Below are 14,741 nucleotides of genomic sequence, written 5' to 3'. Positions count from 1 at the left end.
CGTGAAAAAGGGCAAGTGTACTCTGTGACCCTTCGGTGGATAAATAAATGTTAAATAAATATTCTAGTACTTCCCTACGGCTATTTTGAGACACTTTTTAGTTCATTTGGAAAGTTGAAATACACATCAGTCATGGTTGCTCTGTCGTGGATTTGGTGTGTACCTCTGTCTGTCTACCTGTTTAGGGTGCCTGGTTGGCTGCAGGGGTAAAGAACCCACAGCAGGAGTGCAGACAGTGCCTGGGTATGGTGATTCATGGCAGGGTAGTCAGTACAACAGTGGCTGAGAACTCTGGATCCTTGGACTAGGCTTGGTAAAGTACAACCACATTGAAGTGCAGCAGGATCTGGTCTATGATGACTTTAAATTAGAGCAACACCATCTCTTTGTGCTGTAATACATTGTATTTCCACCCTAACAGAACTATTGCTGCCATTAAAATAGAAATAAAGTAGTAAAATCAAATGATCTAGGTGCCACTTTAGATGGGGAGTAGCATTTACTGTGAAATAAATAGAGGATAATCACTATCATACTGGTTCTATGAAATAAAAGTAGTTTTGTATAGTACTTATTCTATGCTTTCTCTGCTTCAAATGCTTGCTTTCCTCTAATGTTTGTATTCTGTATCTCTCAATCATTTCTTCCAAGGGCTGACACTCACTGTATATGGGACATGCACAATGTCATGAGTCATGTAGGCTACATTAACAGATGTGCAGTTACAACTGAGAGAAATAGCTCTCTGTTCCTTTTTAAGCCCTCTTTCACAAATGTTTTACGTATCTGTGTGCTTAATTTACGCTGTAAAATCTTGTTGATTTTCTCAACTTGCTCTCTTCTTTTTCAGGTATGCCTAGTTTGCAATCAAGTGGTGTGAAAATCTGCTCAGTCCCTTCAGCCGTTTTATCTCCTAATCTTGTTGTCTGTCAGTCAGACAATAGCATTTTATGACTTTCTAATGAACATCAATGAATTGTTTAAAATGTACACTGGCAACAGAAATGGCCAATTTTTATGTATTGCTGAAAATGATGTATACCATGACAGGAATCCTGCTGGGAAGAATTTTATCACTTCCATGGTGTACAAAATCAAAGGACATTGACAGTAACAATGATGCAGTGCTACGACCTCTTCATTGTTTCCAGGGTATTGTCCTGTTCTGTCTGATGTAAACTTCTTAAATGAATATCTAGTGATGATGCACGCTTATTAAAGGATTTCTTGTTACTGCTGCTTTATGCACACTCTCTTTCATTTGCAGGCAAGGCATGTATTTCATATGTATGCCCTATAAACTGGTAAAAATAGCAGTCCTATTTTCTATTAATAAAACACTAGAATTCATGATACTGGAGGCAAATAATATATTTTATATTTCAAAAATATAATTATTAAAAAATGATAAGTGTTAGTGAACAAAATGATTTTAGCTGTTCAAAAAGAAAAAAAAAGAATAATTAAAAGAATAGTTATTATTTTCTTTGCATTTAGGCAGTCAATAAAACCATTTAAAAGTTAACTTAGTTTCCTCTCCTTTTTAATATTTACCAACTGTTGTCATAGTTCAGTGTGAGACTTGTATTATTTGTTTGGTTCTGGTATATATAGAATAATTTATTAGTGTCCTATTTTCTCCATGCAGCCTAGCTTCTTTTCTCACTTACTTATATTTTACTGAGAAGGGTGCACCTAAGCCTGGGCAACATGAGAAGTGTTTCTGTCAAATGCCAGCGGGAAGACTAGAACAATTAAAAAAAGGTTATGTCATATCACCTATATGTGGTTCTGCAGTTGGTCTGGGTGTAATCCAGGCATGGAGATGAAATTGCAGCTCTGATCTGGATATATCGTGCTGCAGGCGGCCACAATATCTGCATCCTACACGCCGCTTTTGGACATGTAGTTGAATTTTTTTGCAAAGTCATCCATGCTTTGTTGTTGACAAACCACTGAGCATCACGGACAATACCTCTACCCCCTCTGCATACAGTACTGAACAGTCACAGAGGCTCCTTCAGCAATAGACTAATACCACTGATGTGCATCTCTGAATGCCACAGGAAATCCTCTGTGGGGTGTTGGGGGCTCCATGTGGCAGTCAACAGTGTACAACTCCTCCCCCCTCGTCTTCCCCCCTCCCCCTCTGGCTCTTTCTCCATCCAGAGCGCTGGGGCACGAGGAACTTTAAGAACAGGCAGCCTACGATTTGTGCATTGACAACCCATGATAGAATCACCTTTTTCTATTTTATCTGTCTACAGTATACTGCCTTATTGGTTCAACATGCACTACCGCACTACACCTTCCCTTAGCTTTACCTTTGTATTTCCTTTTAAATAGTCTAGAGTTTTATTTTTATTTGTCTTCTAGTGGTAGAATAGAGAGGGTAAGAGTTAATGGTATTTATATTTGTATTATTACTTTCTTCTTGTACTTTTCCAAAACCACCTCGTTATGTGTATTTCCTGAGCAGCTGTGCCACTTATGTTATCTTATGTTATCTTCAATCTGACAATCAGTGTGAAAAATGAAAAAATGACATTTCTCGACAAACGAATGATGTTCCATTAAGCTTTGACAGCCGTTCACCTTTGACTTTAAAGTTAACATGTTATATTCATACCCTAGTAAAAAACACTCTACACTCAATATTTTCTTTAGCAGTTCTGACGCCAAAAAAAAGGAAGAGAGAGAAAGAAAGACAGACAGACAGACAGAAAGCAGAAGAGGAGGAAGAAGAAGAAACCTGCTGCCTCCGTCACTGTCGCAAAACATAACTTTTTACGACACCCTTTGCTATTGACGATCTGCTGTAAACTGTTAGCTACTAACACATGGGCAGGTAAGCAAACGTGCTTTATATCTGAACGCTGATGAGGAGTATAGTATACTCACTGTAAAACCTAAATCGTTCGAAAGTGCTCACTAACTTAACGTAACACTTCATCGACCAGTTCATTTGGCATATTCTATATATATCCGAGTTGTCAGTTCTAAACAAAAGTGTGTTAAAGAAACGCTCGTAAGAGTTATCAAGTCGTGCCGCTTATATAGTCACTGGTTAGCTGGCTAAACAATCATTTTCCTAACGACATGAAGTTGTTTTTTTCCTCTGTTCGAGGATATCTGCTATAGTTTGTGCTGTTTAACAGCGTTCTAATTTAACTAGAAGTGACTCTTCCTGACCTCTTTGAAACAGCCAAGCTAGTTTTGATAAACTGTAGTAGCTTATAGTAGTCTGATACCCATCATTGTTTCATGTTCAAGATACACTATGGAGGGGAAGGCTAAAACGAAGTCATTTGCTGCTAAAGATGGGAAAAAAGCGGCATTCAAGAGAAAAGGTAAGGTCACAGCTCTTTGGAGAAGCTTACTTTCTTGTTTGCTTTTTGCTGCATTCATATAGAAATTTGCCTCTGATTTTCACTGCCAGTATAAATGTTTTTACCGAGGGGATGTGCACACTGATATACAAATGTGTATGCTGACAGGCCAAGCAGCTGGGAGACCATCTGACAAACCTGGCAAACAACCATTTAAACCACACGCCAAAGGCACAGGAAAGACATTTGAAAAGCCCAGAGGAAAAGGAGGCCCACAGAAATTTTTAAAGAAAAAGACAACAGATGGAACATTCACAAGGAAGAGGAAAGCGTCATTTGGGAAGGAGACACATGAAGAAGGTTAGAATAATGAAATATATATATATATATATATATATATATATATAAAGCCATACAATATTGTGGACAGTAGCTCATTGTATTTGTTGGAAATGTGATCACCTCTACAGGTTCTGTAGCTAAGAAACCCAAGTGGGATGAATTCAAGCAGAAGAAGAAAGAATTGAAACAGAATCGCCAACAGAATGAGAGGAAAGAGAGTTATCACATAATAACAAGAGCCAAGCAAGTGTGGGAGATGGTCAGGAGGTGAGCACATCTTGCCATTAATCATTCATACGCAAGAGGTCATTTCATATTCAAGTAGTTCTGTGGTTTTACTGCTGCACATTTGAGCGTTTAGTATATTTTCTTTTTACCCTTCCAAACAGGAAAGACTGTGATAAAGAAAAGAGAGCAAAACTGATGAAAGAACTGCAAGGGCTTGTGCAAGGCAAGATTAAAACAGTGAGTATTGCTAAATGAAAATATTCTTGTCATGTTGCGTTTTATTTTTCGGTTAAGAAAAGTAGCATTTCCATCCCTTTCAAATGAAAATTCAAGAGCGAGTTGGTTTTCGTGTGGTGTAATCATTGTTGCCTGGTGGGGTAGAATCTCAGGAATGACCGTCAATTCATCGACTGTCAATATCTTTTTGTACATTATGTTGTATTTACTTAGAATAATACAACAAATGAAAAAACAGGCACCAACTGACCAGAAACAACTTGTTGTTGTTCTTCAACTTTTCTTATCAACAAGAATCAGTTAAGCTAAAAGGTGGATGATGAATAGGGACGTAACGGTACAGAACAAATGTGATAGGCATCTTAGGAAGCACAACAGGTCAGTCCTTGTCAGAGATTGGAAATAGCAGCAGATGCACACACCAGGTTCCATTTCTGTCAACTGAAACCTAGGAGACATGGTTTCAGTGGGCATGATCCTAATGCAGCACGATTATGATAGAGCAGCAATTTAGTGTAAGCAGCATGTCCTCTTGAACTCATACTCTTAGCTGTCATTTGCTTAGGCTGATAGTGGAGATTTAATGGAGAGGGGAATGTTTTCTTTGCATGCATTGTGCTCCTTAATTAATACCAGTTCAGCATCTTGTCTGCATGACAGCATGTCTGAATATTGTGGATGATGGCCCATGCCATCAGGTCTTCGGTTTATTACTTATCATGCACACATACTTCCAGCACAGTGAAGCTCCTTTTCATAAAATACATATTGTCTCAGAATGGTTCCAGCAGATATAAATCATATTCACTTGCTTGAGTGGTCTGTGCAGTTTCCAATCTTCAACCCAGGGGAGCTTGTTTGGGATGAATTGGATTGGGCAGTTGGCTCAGCATTGGCTATCATCAGTATTGGCTGTTGTCCCTGTGGATCATTCCGGACACTATAGAATCCATATCAAAGAATTTAGGCTCTTCCAATCCCACAGGGGGTCTGAGACAGTGTCCCGAGATGGGTTTACCTAATAAACTGGCTAGTGACTTTACGTGACAACATTAAAAAAGACATGCATAATCTATACGGTTGTTACCATTCTCTCAACACTGAGAGTTCACAGGACAATGTGGGATCATTTTCGTCTGTGTTCTGTAGATTGCCTTTGCTCACGATTCTACCCGAGTGCTGCAGTGTTACATTCAGTTTGGGAATGACAAGCAGAGACAGGAAGTTTTTGAGGAACTCAAAGGTTAGTGCTCAATTGCATCATTATTTCTTTTGCTGTTGTGTTACATTTAAGCTTAATATGATTTAATATGGTTTCTCCAAATGTCTTTTCTAGATCATGTGATTGAGTTGAGTAAATCCAAGTATGCCAGAAACATTGTGAAGAAATTTTTGATGTATGGGTAAGTGTTTTTAATGCACGGGTATGTCTCTTTTTTGCAACAGTTTTACAATAGAGTACATGTTGCTTGTTTGTTTGCTTGTTGCGGTGTACAAGCAAATTACTTAAGTCCTGACATTAAAATAAGACATTTAGATCATTAAAACAAGAAATGTTGTGTCCAGTTAGAAACTGATTGTTTAGAGTTTAGAGCTAACAGAACTGACACAAATTGGAGAAGTGTACAGGTTAAGTATCGTAAGGGGAACGTGAATGTCACCAGCCTCAATAAACATGCTATATGTCCATCAGCTAAACTTTGAACTTTGACTCTGACGATGAAGTGAAAGCAAATTTTCTGTTGTAGTTAATTTACCTGAAAGTATCATATCTGTATATTTTATTGATGTCTTGGATATAAATATTTCTAAAATGGTATTAAAGTTCTCCAAAGATATATTTTTGGAGTGGTTTGTGGTATGGGCTGTCTCTCCAGTGTGTTATTAGATAATTGTGGAGTGCCCCGCTGAGCCTCTTGTGGCTGCATCCATCTGTCTTTGCCCCAGTCTTTAAATAAAATCAGTTCAGTTTGATGTCAGCCAGTGTTGAACATTGTACTCAGACCTCAGTGACGGCAGCAGTAGTCTGTAGTCTGTGCATTTTCCTGGGTCACTCACAGCCCTTTTCCAAGTCAGTCTATTTTTTGCTTATGATTACATGATGATAAACACACCTGACATGGAAGTATCAAGTAAGTTCAAAATTTCAAATTTCTTGTGGACAGCTTTCTTATTCTACACTCTGAAATGTGTAGTGTCATTAAGCGACGTAACATGCTCGGAGGAGTGCTAAGAGCCTAACTCAGACTTGTAGTTTGGCACTGCAGGAGAGTGACATACTCTAAAATGTCCCAGAATTCATGCTGGTTGTAGCAAGTGTTGCATGGCTGGGATTTTCTCCATAAGTTCCAAATGTAGGATGCATTTTTGGCAGGGAAGTGGATGCCATATGAGTGTTCAACTCAGGAGCCCCCACATTCTCAGTTTATCAAAGTCTTTTGTATTAAATGTCAGCATTCTGATGGAGTCGACAAAAATAGACCAAATTGCTGAATCTGTATTTGTTACATATGGACACACAGTCTCTGAGAAAATGAGGTATACATACTGAAGTGTTCACTATTGTGCTTACAGGCCAGATGTGTAACTAAGTCAGACCATTTAGAATATTTCTCCTCCATTCCCTCATACTTCAGCTCTTGGTGGACCTGCAGTCCTTTCTATTACTTTGAGGTTAATTTGAGGTGCATAAGCTCAGTTTCCACGTTCCCTCCCACAGGAACAAGCAGCAGGTTGCAGAGGTGATAACAGCCTTTAAGGGGAAAGTGAGGCAGATGCTGCGACACTCGGAAGCCTCCTCAGTGGTTGAGTATGCTTACAACGACAAAGCCATACTCTCACAAAGGCTCATGCTTACAGAGGAGCTCTATGGCAACACATTCCAAGTATGCAAGGTATGAGGATCAAGCAGTCAAGAAGTCCTCACATTTTTGATGTACAGTGGTGTAAATTGTACCATATTGAGAGTAACCTTACTGATGCTTTATTATTAGGCTAACCCTGTTATTCTGTGGAAAAGCTGTTGATGCCCACTTTTTTTCCCAGTTTTAGTACATAGAAATGTGAAAGTTTGTGGTGCCTAATGGTAAGGCCATGCTGTTCATTTAGATTTTTATTATTTCAGTCTTCCGTGTGTCCGACGCTAGACAAAGTTTTAGAGACCAATCCTGATAAGGCGAATGGAATCATGGATGAAATGAAGCAGATTCTTACACCCATGGCCCAGAAGTAAGTATTTTAGTCAAACAGCTCAGGCAGCCAGCCTTCAGTAATTTACAAAAAATTGTTTATTCAGGCTTGATATTTGAAAAATGATTGACTATCTGAAAATGAAGTGAAGTTATCCAAGAAAAAGTAGAAAGTGTGGAATTTCTGGTTGAAAACTATACAAATTTATTTTTAGTGCTGGTGAAAATTTATTTTTAGTGCTGGTGAAATAATAACCGTTTTGATCAATGAACTCTCTTGTTCTATAATTTTGTATTTTCCCATATTAAAAACTCTAGACAGTTTTCATTATTGTTATTGATGAAAACACTGTCGTCTTATTCAACAGGGAGGCGGTGATAAAACATTCTCTCGTCCACAAGGTGTTCTTAGACTTTTTCTTGCACGCACCAGCCAAACAGAGAACAGTAAGTGACCTCACCACTAATGTCGTGTATGTGGAAGGGATTGTAATGTTTTCTGTTGGTATAATGACTCATCTTTCCTTGGCAGGAAATGATCGAGTCCATCAGAGAATCAGTGGTGTATATGGCCCATACCCACGATGGGGCTAGAGTCGCCATGCACTGCTTGTGGCATGGAACACCCAAAGTAAGCTCTCTTGCTGTTACTTGTTATAGTCATCAATGAATTAAATGTCTTACCAGCTTTATATTGTTTAAAAAACAAACTTCATTGATTTTGTGCCTTTTACATTTCAGGATAGGAAAGTTATTGTAAAAACCATGAAGACATACATTGCAAAATTTGCAATGGTAAGAGATTTTGCATGTGCAAAATTCATAAATGCATAATTCACAATTCACATATACAAAACAATCTTTTTTTTTTTTTTCAATGAAATGATAATCCACACTGCGTGTTCCCTATTGCAGGGTGAGTATGCTCACTTAGTACTTCTTGCTGCCTTTGACTGCATTGATGACACAAAACTGGTGAAACAGGCCATTATATCGGTGAGTACTCTGATGGATATTTCTTCCCTTACCAAAAGCTTGTTCCTGTTCATTAGTTAAACTTGACAAAACTGACTTTTGTTTTCATATCCTCTGCAGGAGATGATCAGCTCCCTGCCAGATATCATCAGGAACAAGTATGGTAAAAAGGTGTTACTGTACCTCCTAAGCCCCCGAGACCCAGCCCACCTCCTACCTGAGATCATCCAAGTACTTGAGATGGGTGATGGCAATGCCCACAGGTCAGTTACAACTGTACACTCTTACTTGTCTTTTATTAATATTGGTTCATTTGTACCAATCTCTACTGATTGATGTTCCTTACCTTCAGCATATCTTTGCTGTATGCAAAACTGCTGAAGTTATCCAGGACGCTGTGATCTAAGCATTGTATGGAGCTTTGAATGTGTTGATCTCAACAGTAAAAAGGATGTGGCTGTTCGACGGAGAGAGCTGTTGGAGGCTGTATCTCCTCCCCTGCTGAAGTACTTGTGTGAAAACGCCCAATCGATGGTGACAGACAAAGCCTGCAGCGTGGCCGTCAGTGACATCCTAGGAGCTGCTCTCGGTGACCTGCGACCTGCCATGGAGGCAGTAGCAGATCTGGCTGCAGCGGACTTTGTACCTGGTGGAGTAGATGGCCAGGTGAAATGCTTAGAAAGCTCTGACTTGAACCTGGGGCCTGCTTTTTCTAGGGGCCAGTGCCTACTCCAACTTTAAGTTCTAATATTTCTAAAAAATCCTCTCAAGTGCTTTACACTTTGCTGTATTGTGTTGAGATTTGAATGAATTCATCACAGTGTCCTCCCTGTCGTATAGTTACATATGGCTGAAGATCCTGCTGGTCACCTGGTGCTGAAGTGGTTGATAGAACAGGATGCTAAGTTGAAGGAGGCAGGAAGAGAAGGTAAGGAACATATGGGAAAACCAGTTTCCCTGGTATTCAAAATGAACATCTTTCACAGAAGTATAGAAGAGCAGTTGTTAGGATACAAAAAGCATGCTTAGAGGTTAGAAAACCTTCTCAGGGTTTCTTAAAGAGAAATGATAAAAAATGACAGGTTTTCCCAACGTGTGCTAATGGTTAGGGGTTTTAGATGTCTGTTTTTGATTTCACTGCAGTCTTGTGGTAATCAGCTTTATCAGTGATGTATTTTATCCACAGAGCGCTTCTCTAGGGTCTTGCTGGAGAGAGTTGGTCTAGACAAACTCAAAACTTGGGTGGCAGTCAACCGTGGTGCTATTGTGCTGTGCTGGTGAGTGACGTCCTTTCTCTCTCTTTTTTTAATTTTAGCTGCTGTTGTGTATTATAGGAGGCATTATAGGTCCCTACCTTTATAATTTGTTAAAGATTTAGAGAGACAAACCATGAAATTCACTTGTTCAAGAACCAGTCCCCGTCAAATCATGCTGCAGTTGGCATTTCTGGAAAAGTAAGGCAACACCATTGATGTTTAAAATCTTGTCTCTTGTTTTAAAAAAAACAAAAAACAAAAACAGGCCTGTATCACTTAACATTTGTTGCTTTTCAGTCAAGCTTTGTGCTCTGCAGCCCTTTTTTAAAGAACTCCCTGCAGTCAGATCATGGTTAAGCTCTTCGCATTCTAAATTCTCAGTGTGTCCATGCAAATCAAGGGCTATACAGAGTCCTCTCAGATGCTATTCAGTCTAGAAAAACACTTGAGTATGCAGCAGGTCATTAATTATGTCTTGTTCACCCCCTCTTTCACCCTCAGTCCCCTCCCTCCCTCCCTCCCGTTGGCCTGCATTGTTTCTTTACTCTCCTTCTCTGTGCGTGACCCTCCTTAATCTCCCCCTAAGACATTAAGCAGTTTCATTCTACATGCTCTTGAGTAATGGTGTGTTGGTGCTTCCTTTATTTCAGTACTGTTATGTGCAGTTTTACTTTGAAATAATTGATTTTTCAACAGTAATGTTTTTATGCTGAGTAAGGTAAAAAAACGTTATTGTAGGTAAACCTATTTTTTGGGAGCATGTGCACCAGATTACACTTAACACTTAGTGTTGTGTGGGTGCCTAAATGACTTCGATAAACTCAGACATGCGTGTGTGAATGCTCTTTTCTTCACAGCCTTCTTCAAAGTGCAGATGAGAGTGTCGCAGAGGAGGTGAAGGGTGCGCTTAAATCTGTTGTTCCCGACTTACAAAAGATCCAGAATTCAAAAGGAGTGGAAGCTCTGCTGGAGAAACTGGACTGAGAGAGAATGTACCTCCCAAGCGATGGAGAAATCTTTGTCCCTGAGTTTGACCTGTGTATTTAAACATAAAATCTTTGCCTTGACCCTCAGCAAGTATTTTCTGAGTCATTTGAATATGTATATAAATGTTAGACTTTGTGATGTTCTGTTGTCTCTATGCTGAAATTCTAAAACCTTTAACATTCTGCTTTTTAGCGGAGATGTATATTTTCAAGGCAGGAAGTCTATCTTTGAGTATAAGAATATTCCAATTCAACAAGCAGAAAAGTCAGAAATCTAAAAGGGCAGATCATTTTTGTGAAATACAACATAAAGACTCGAAGAAAAACTGTCAGACACAATTTTACATCAAAGTGCCATCATGTCTTGTTTTTGCGCCACATTGAATTACAAATCTCATATGATGAATGGTATTTGTGTGTGCAGAGAAAAACAAAGGCAAGCTTATGAGAAAATTAATTTAGTGGTGGTGCTCAGCCTTCCATCTGTCTTATCAGAACGGACCCAGTCAGCTGAGAAAGAAGTTATTCTCTTGCAATCGTCTCTGAAACACTGGCATTCTCAGGATTAATCTTTTTAAGGATTATTGATGCTTGCCCTTGCATGGTTTAGAAATGTAATTGCTATAGATGCATTCTGCAAATCGTAACGTCAGGGCTTCCTCTTAAGTCAGTGGTATTGCATACCTTTTTACCATTCAAATTCTGCTTCTCTTTGAAACTGCAAATCAAGGTATGCTCCAATGACGGACGGACCTCTTACCTGGTTTATTAGACATCCCCCTAGCTTTTTATTTAAATATCCATCAGGGATATTGAAACATATTTTAAATGAACCCTAAACCTAAATAAACCCTAAAGCTAAATAAACCCAGTGTTCCCACAAATACTGTGGGAAATAGACTGTACATTTGCACAGGTGGGACGAGCATTTCTAATCTATCAGGCACAGAGACTGTTGTTGGAGGAAAGCTGTTTATAGGATTCATAAATCGGCTTTTGGAGATTGTATCTTACACAGATGTCCATAGTGGGATGGGAAAAAGTATTGAACCTACACTCGTATTCAGCCAGATGTTGAGACTTGAACTGATTATTTCAAACCATCAACTATTCTGCCCTGGATTATTCTGGTTTATTTCTCAATGTTAAACATCATCTGGCGAAGGTCATTTTGATAAACCTATCTTTAAGGGTTTGTGTCGTAGTCGCTGTTTGGTCTTTTTAAATGACACCATTCTGAAGTTACATACAACTCAAAACCAAATGTTATGACTTAAAGGTGCATGAAAATGACTGTAAACATTGAATCGTGTCTCAAAGCTTTATTTTGCTGTCCTCATACTGTTTTTCAGTCATAGGACGTTTCCATAGATCAACAGGTTTCATGAACCTATTCAGCAATACAGTATTTGACTGCATATAGGTATTTCTTCAAACTACTTGCATGCCAAAAGCTTCCTTAAAAAAGCAAAGAAAAAAAAAGATTTCATTTAAAATGGTACCAATCTCATAGGATTGCTTCATTTCATAGTAGCCATAAGCTCCTTAGGAGCATTGATATGCAAAAAAAGTGTTTTTTTTTTAGGTTTTGATAGCACTGAATCTGTTGAGTTGTTGGAGTTGTTGACACACACATCACTGTTTAGTTTTGAATTTCTTTGAAGCTAGATAAAAACTGTGAAGAAATAGGTTTAAATGGCCAATTTATCTTAGTTATCAATTAAAGATGTGAACTAGTATCCATACCTGTAAACTAACCTTAAAGACAACAACAACAACAAAAAATGCAGCTTTTAGGACATGTAAAACTTCAAATTCATTGTCATTGTAATTTCAGCATACCTCTCATGTCAAGTGCATTATTTTTGAGCTTTATGCATGTGGATAAGATGGTGTAACACCATGTTTAATGTCTGAGAGGGTTAGAACTAAATAGGTAGCACTAATGTATGGCATCTTCACAGCATTGAGCAAACCTCTTGGCTGCCCTCTTGACAAACCTCACTTTCCCACGAGCCTTCAGAGTGGAGGTATACTCGTGGGATTTAAGCTTGGAGTAGTAGTCTGAAAATTTGTTGTACAGGATGGATATAGGCATGCCATTTAATATTATCCCAAAAGATATACAGGCAAAGGCGAAGATCCTGCCGAGGTGTGTTTCCGGAAACATGTCTCCATAGCCAACTGTAGAGATGCTAACCTGTGGGAAAGAATATTAGCTGTGCTTTAGCACTCCTAAGTGTCTGTCATATTTGTAAATGAAAGGTTTGATTTTGAGACAGAAAACAACTGGCAATTCAAACTAAAGATCCTTGTAAACGACTCTCTTTAAGAAAAATCAGTGTGTTCCAATGAGCACTTGCTATCCTTGACAGGTTTGCTTCCTGTGGTGTGAACTTGACCTAGAGCCAAGTAGGTACACTTATATTAGCTCTAGAGGATTACTGTAGAAAAGGTCAACTGATGCACTGCTGCCAGACTCTATATTTACTTTTGAATGCCTGTGAAAGCTTTGAAATAATGGACAGTATCCCAAATTGTCATTATGTTAAAGTTCTTAACATCTAGACCAAGTAGGGATCAAGTGAGAATTCCTACATGGTTTTTAATAGCCATGAGGTTGTAATGTATTTTATGTGCTTTCACTCTGTGGTACTGTGGAAAAAGGTGCTCCTCATTCACTAGTTAATATCAAATTAATTTGGACCTCAGTGGTTAAGACTCATGCAATCAGTAAGAGATACCAGAAATTATTGTCGTGAACACTGCCGTGTGCTTTAGCTGTCTGTTCTTGCAAGAACATTGTACATAATGGCTGTGACAAACATCTGACATTTATGCTTAGGTTTGTTTAGTTAATAAACATATACTCACAGCTGCCCACCACCATGCATGGGGAATGCTTGTGAAGTTTGTTTGATGGACATCATGCTCCACAGTGTAGACCATGGCAGAGAAGGTGAAAATTCCCATGGCAATGAAGAGAAAAAGACAGCCCACCTGTTGGTAACACTGGCGGAGAGTGAAGCCAAAAGCTCGCAGTCCTGTGGAATGGCGAGCCAACTTCAGGATGCGGAAGATCCGCATGAGACGCATGATGCGTAAGACCTGCCCTACTTTACCCACCCGACCCACTGTCTCAATGTCAGTGCCATGTTTCCCATAGTCCTCATTCTCAAAGCATTCTAGAACCATCTGCAAATACAGCGGCAGAATGGCAATGAGGTCCACAGCATTGAGCATGCTCCTCCCAAAGTGCCTGAGGTCTGGTGTGGACACCAGTCGCAGCAGATATTCCATTGTGAAGAAGGCAATACAGAAGGTCTCCACGTACTCACCGTAGGTCTTTCCACTCAGCTGTCCCGTGGGTGTCTTGTATTGCATCTCCTCCACTGTGTTGAGGGTCATAGCCACAAGTGAGACCAGCACAAAAAAGCTGGAGGCCACTGCCATGAGCTTGGCTGTAACAGAGGAGAAAGGTTTCTCCATCAAGTTCCAGATCATGCGACGTGTTTGGCCAAATGCCATGCCATGGAAAAGCTCCTCATTCTCCTCTGTCTCCACTTCTGCTTGCAACTCCCGCTGCACCTTCAGCTGCTCATTCAGCTCGTCCTGACGCTCCTCAAATGAAATACGACAGCACCGGTGTGTGTTCTTGATCCGGACACCCCAGTAATTGATTTCCTCCAAGAAATTGCGAGGGCACAGCTCATCTTTGATCCAGAGAACTCCAGTCCTGTAGAAGTTGAAGATGTTGTGAAAGATATCTGGGTCCCTGTCGAAGAAGAACTCATTGTTTTGGACAATGTAGTCATCACAGAGATCAAGCTTCCTGTTGTGGTCAGTGTATGTTGCTAGACGACCAATTCTTGTTTTTGGATATTTTGCTGCTACCCTGTAGGAGATCTGGTAGACCTTGCCCCCAACATTGATGTTAAGCATGTAGTTTTTAGCTGGGGAGGAAAGCTTGATAGGAGTGGCAAAAAGTTTATCCTCCTCCTCGTCCTCATACTCTGCATAGATATCATAAATATCCCGGCTGAGTTCTTGCATTGAATTCCATGGTTTCACCCAGTTGTGCTGGCCAAATGGAAGGTCATGATCATCTTCTGGATCTTTGACAACAGGGGCTGTGCCCCCAAGTTTGTAATTGGGGAAGAGACTTTGTCTCCTGCCCTTAAGCTTAAACATGCTGGTCAT

The 14,741-nt window shown here is 39.6% G+C and overlaps 2 protein-coding genes across 2 annotated transcripts; one reads left to right on the top strand and one right to left on the bottom strand.

Moving 5' to 3' along the window:
* The first annotated feature begins 2,828 nt into the window (after positions 1-2,828).
* Positions 2,829-10,853, top strand: pum3 (pumilio RNA-binding family member 3). Its single transcript, XM_030768807.1, has 18 exons — positions 2,829-2,848; positions 3,274-3,350; positions 3,498-3,689; positions 3,800-3,938; positions 4,061-4,136; positions 5,286-5,379; positions 5,473-5,539; positions 6,856-7,030; positions 7,261-7,364; positions 7,693-7,771; positions 7,857-7,955; positions 8,066-8,119; positions 8,240-8,320; positions 8,420-8,562; positions 8,743-8,965; positions 9,140-9,227; positions 9,486-9,576; positions 10,413-10,853. The coding sequence occupies exons 1-18, from the start codon at positions 2,841-2,843 to the stop codon at positions 10,537-10,539; spliced, it is 1,917 nt and encodes a 638-aa protein (XP_030624667.1). The 5' UTR covers positions 2,829-2,840; the 3' UTR covers positions 10,540-10,853.
* A 1,630-nt stretch (positions 10,854-12,483) lies between these two features.
* Positions 12,484-14,741, bottom strand: kcnv2a (potassium channel, subfamily V, member 2a). Its single transcript, XM_030767869.1, has 2 exons — positions 13,416-14,741; positions 12,484-12,741 (listed from the first exon to the last, which is right to left on the bottom strand). Exons 1-2 carry the CDS (start codon positions 14,739-14,741, stop codon positions 12,484-12,486), a joined length of 1,584 nt encoding a protein of 527 aa, XP_030623729.1.

This window comes from Chanos chanos, chromosome 3 (assembly GCF_902362185.1).
Source record: "Chanos chanos chromosome 3, fChaCha1.1, whole genome shotgun sequence".
NCBI classification, from domain to species: domain Eukaryota; kingdom Metazoa; phylum Chordata; class Actinopteri; order Gonorynchiformes; family Chanidae; genus Chanos; species Chanos chanos.
Note: the sequence above shows the minus strand (reverse complement) of the source record. Positions and strands in the feature narration are given on the sequence as shown.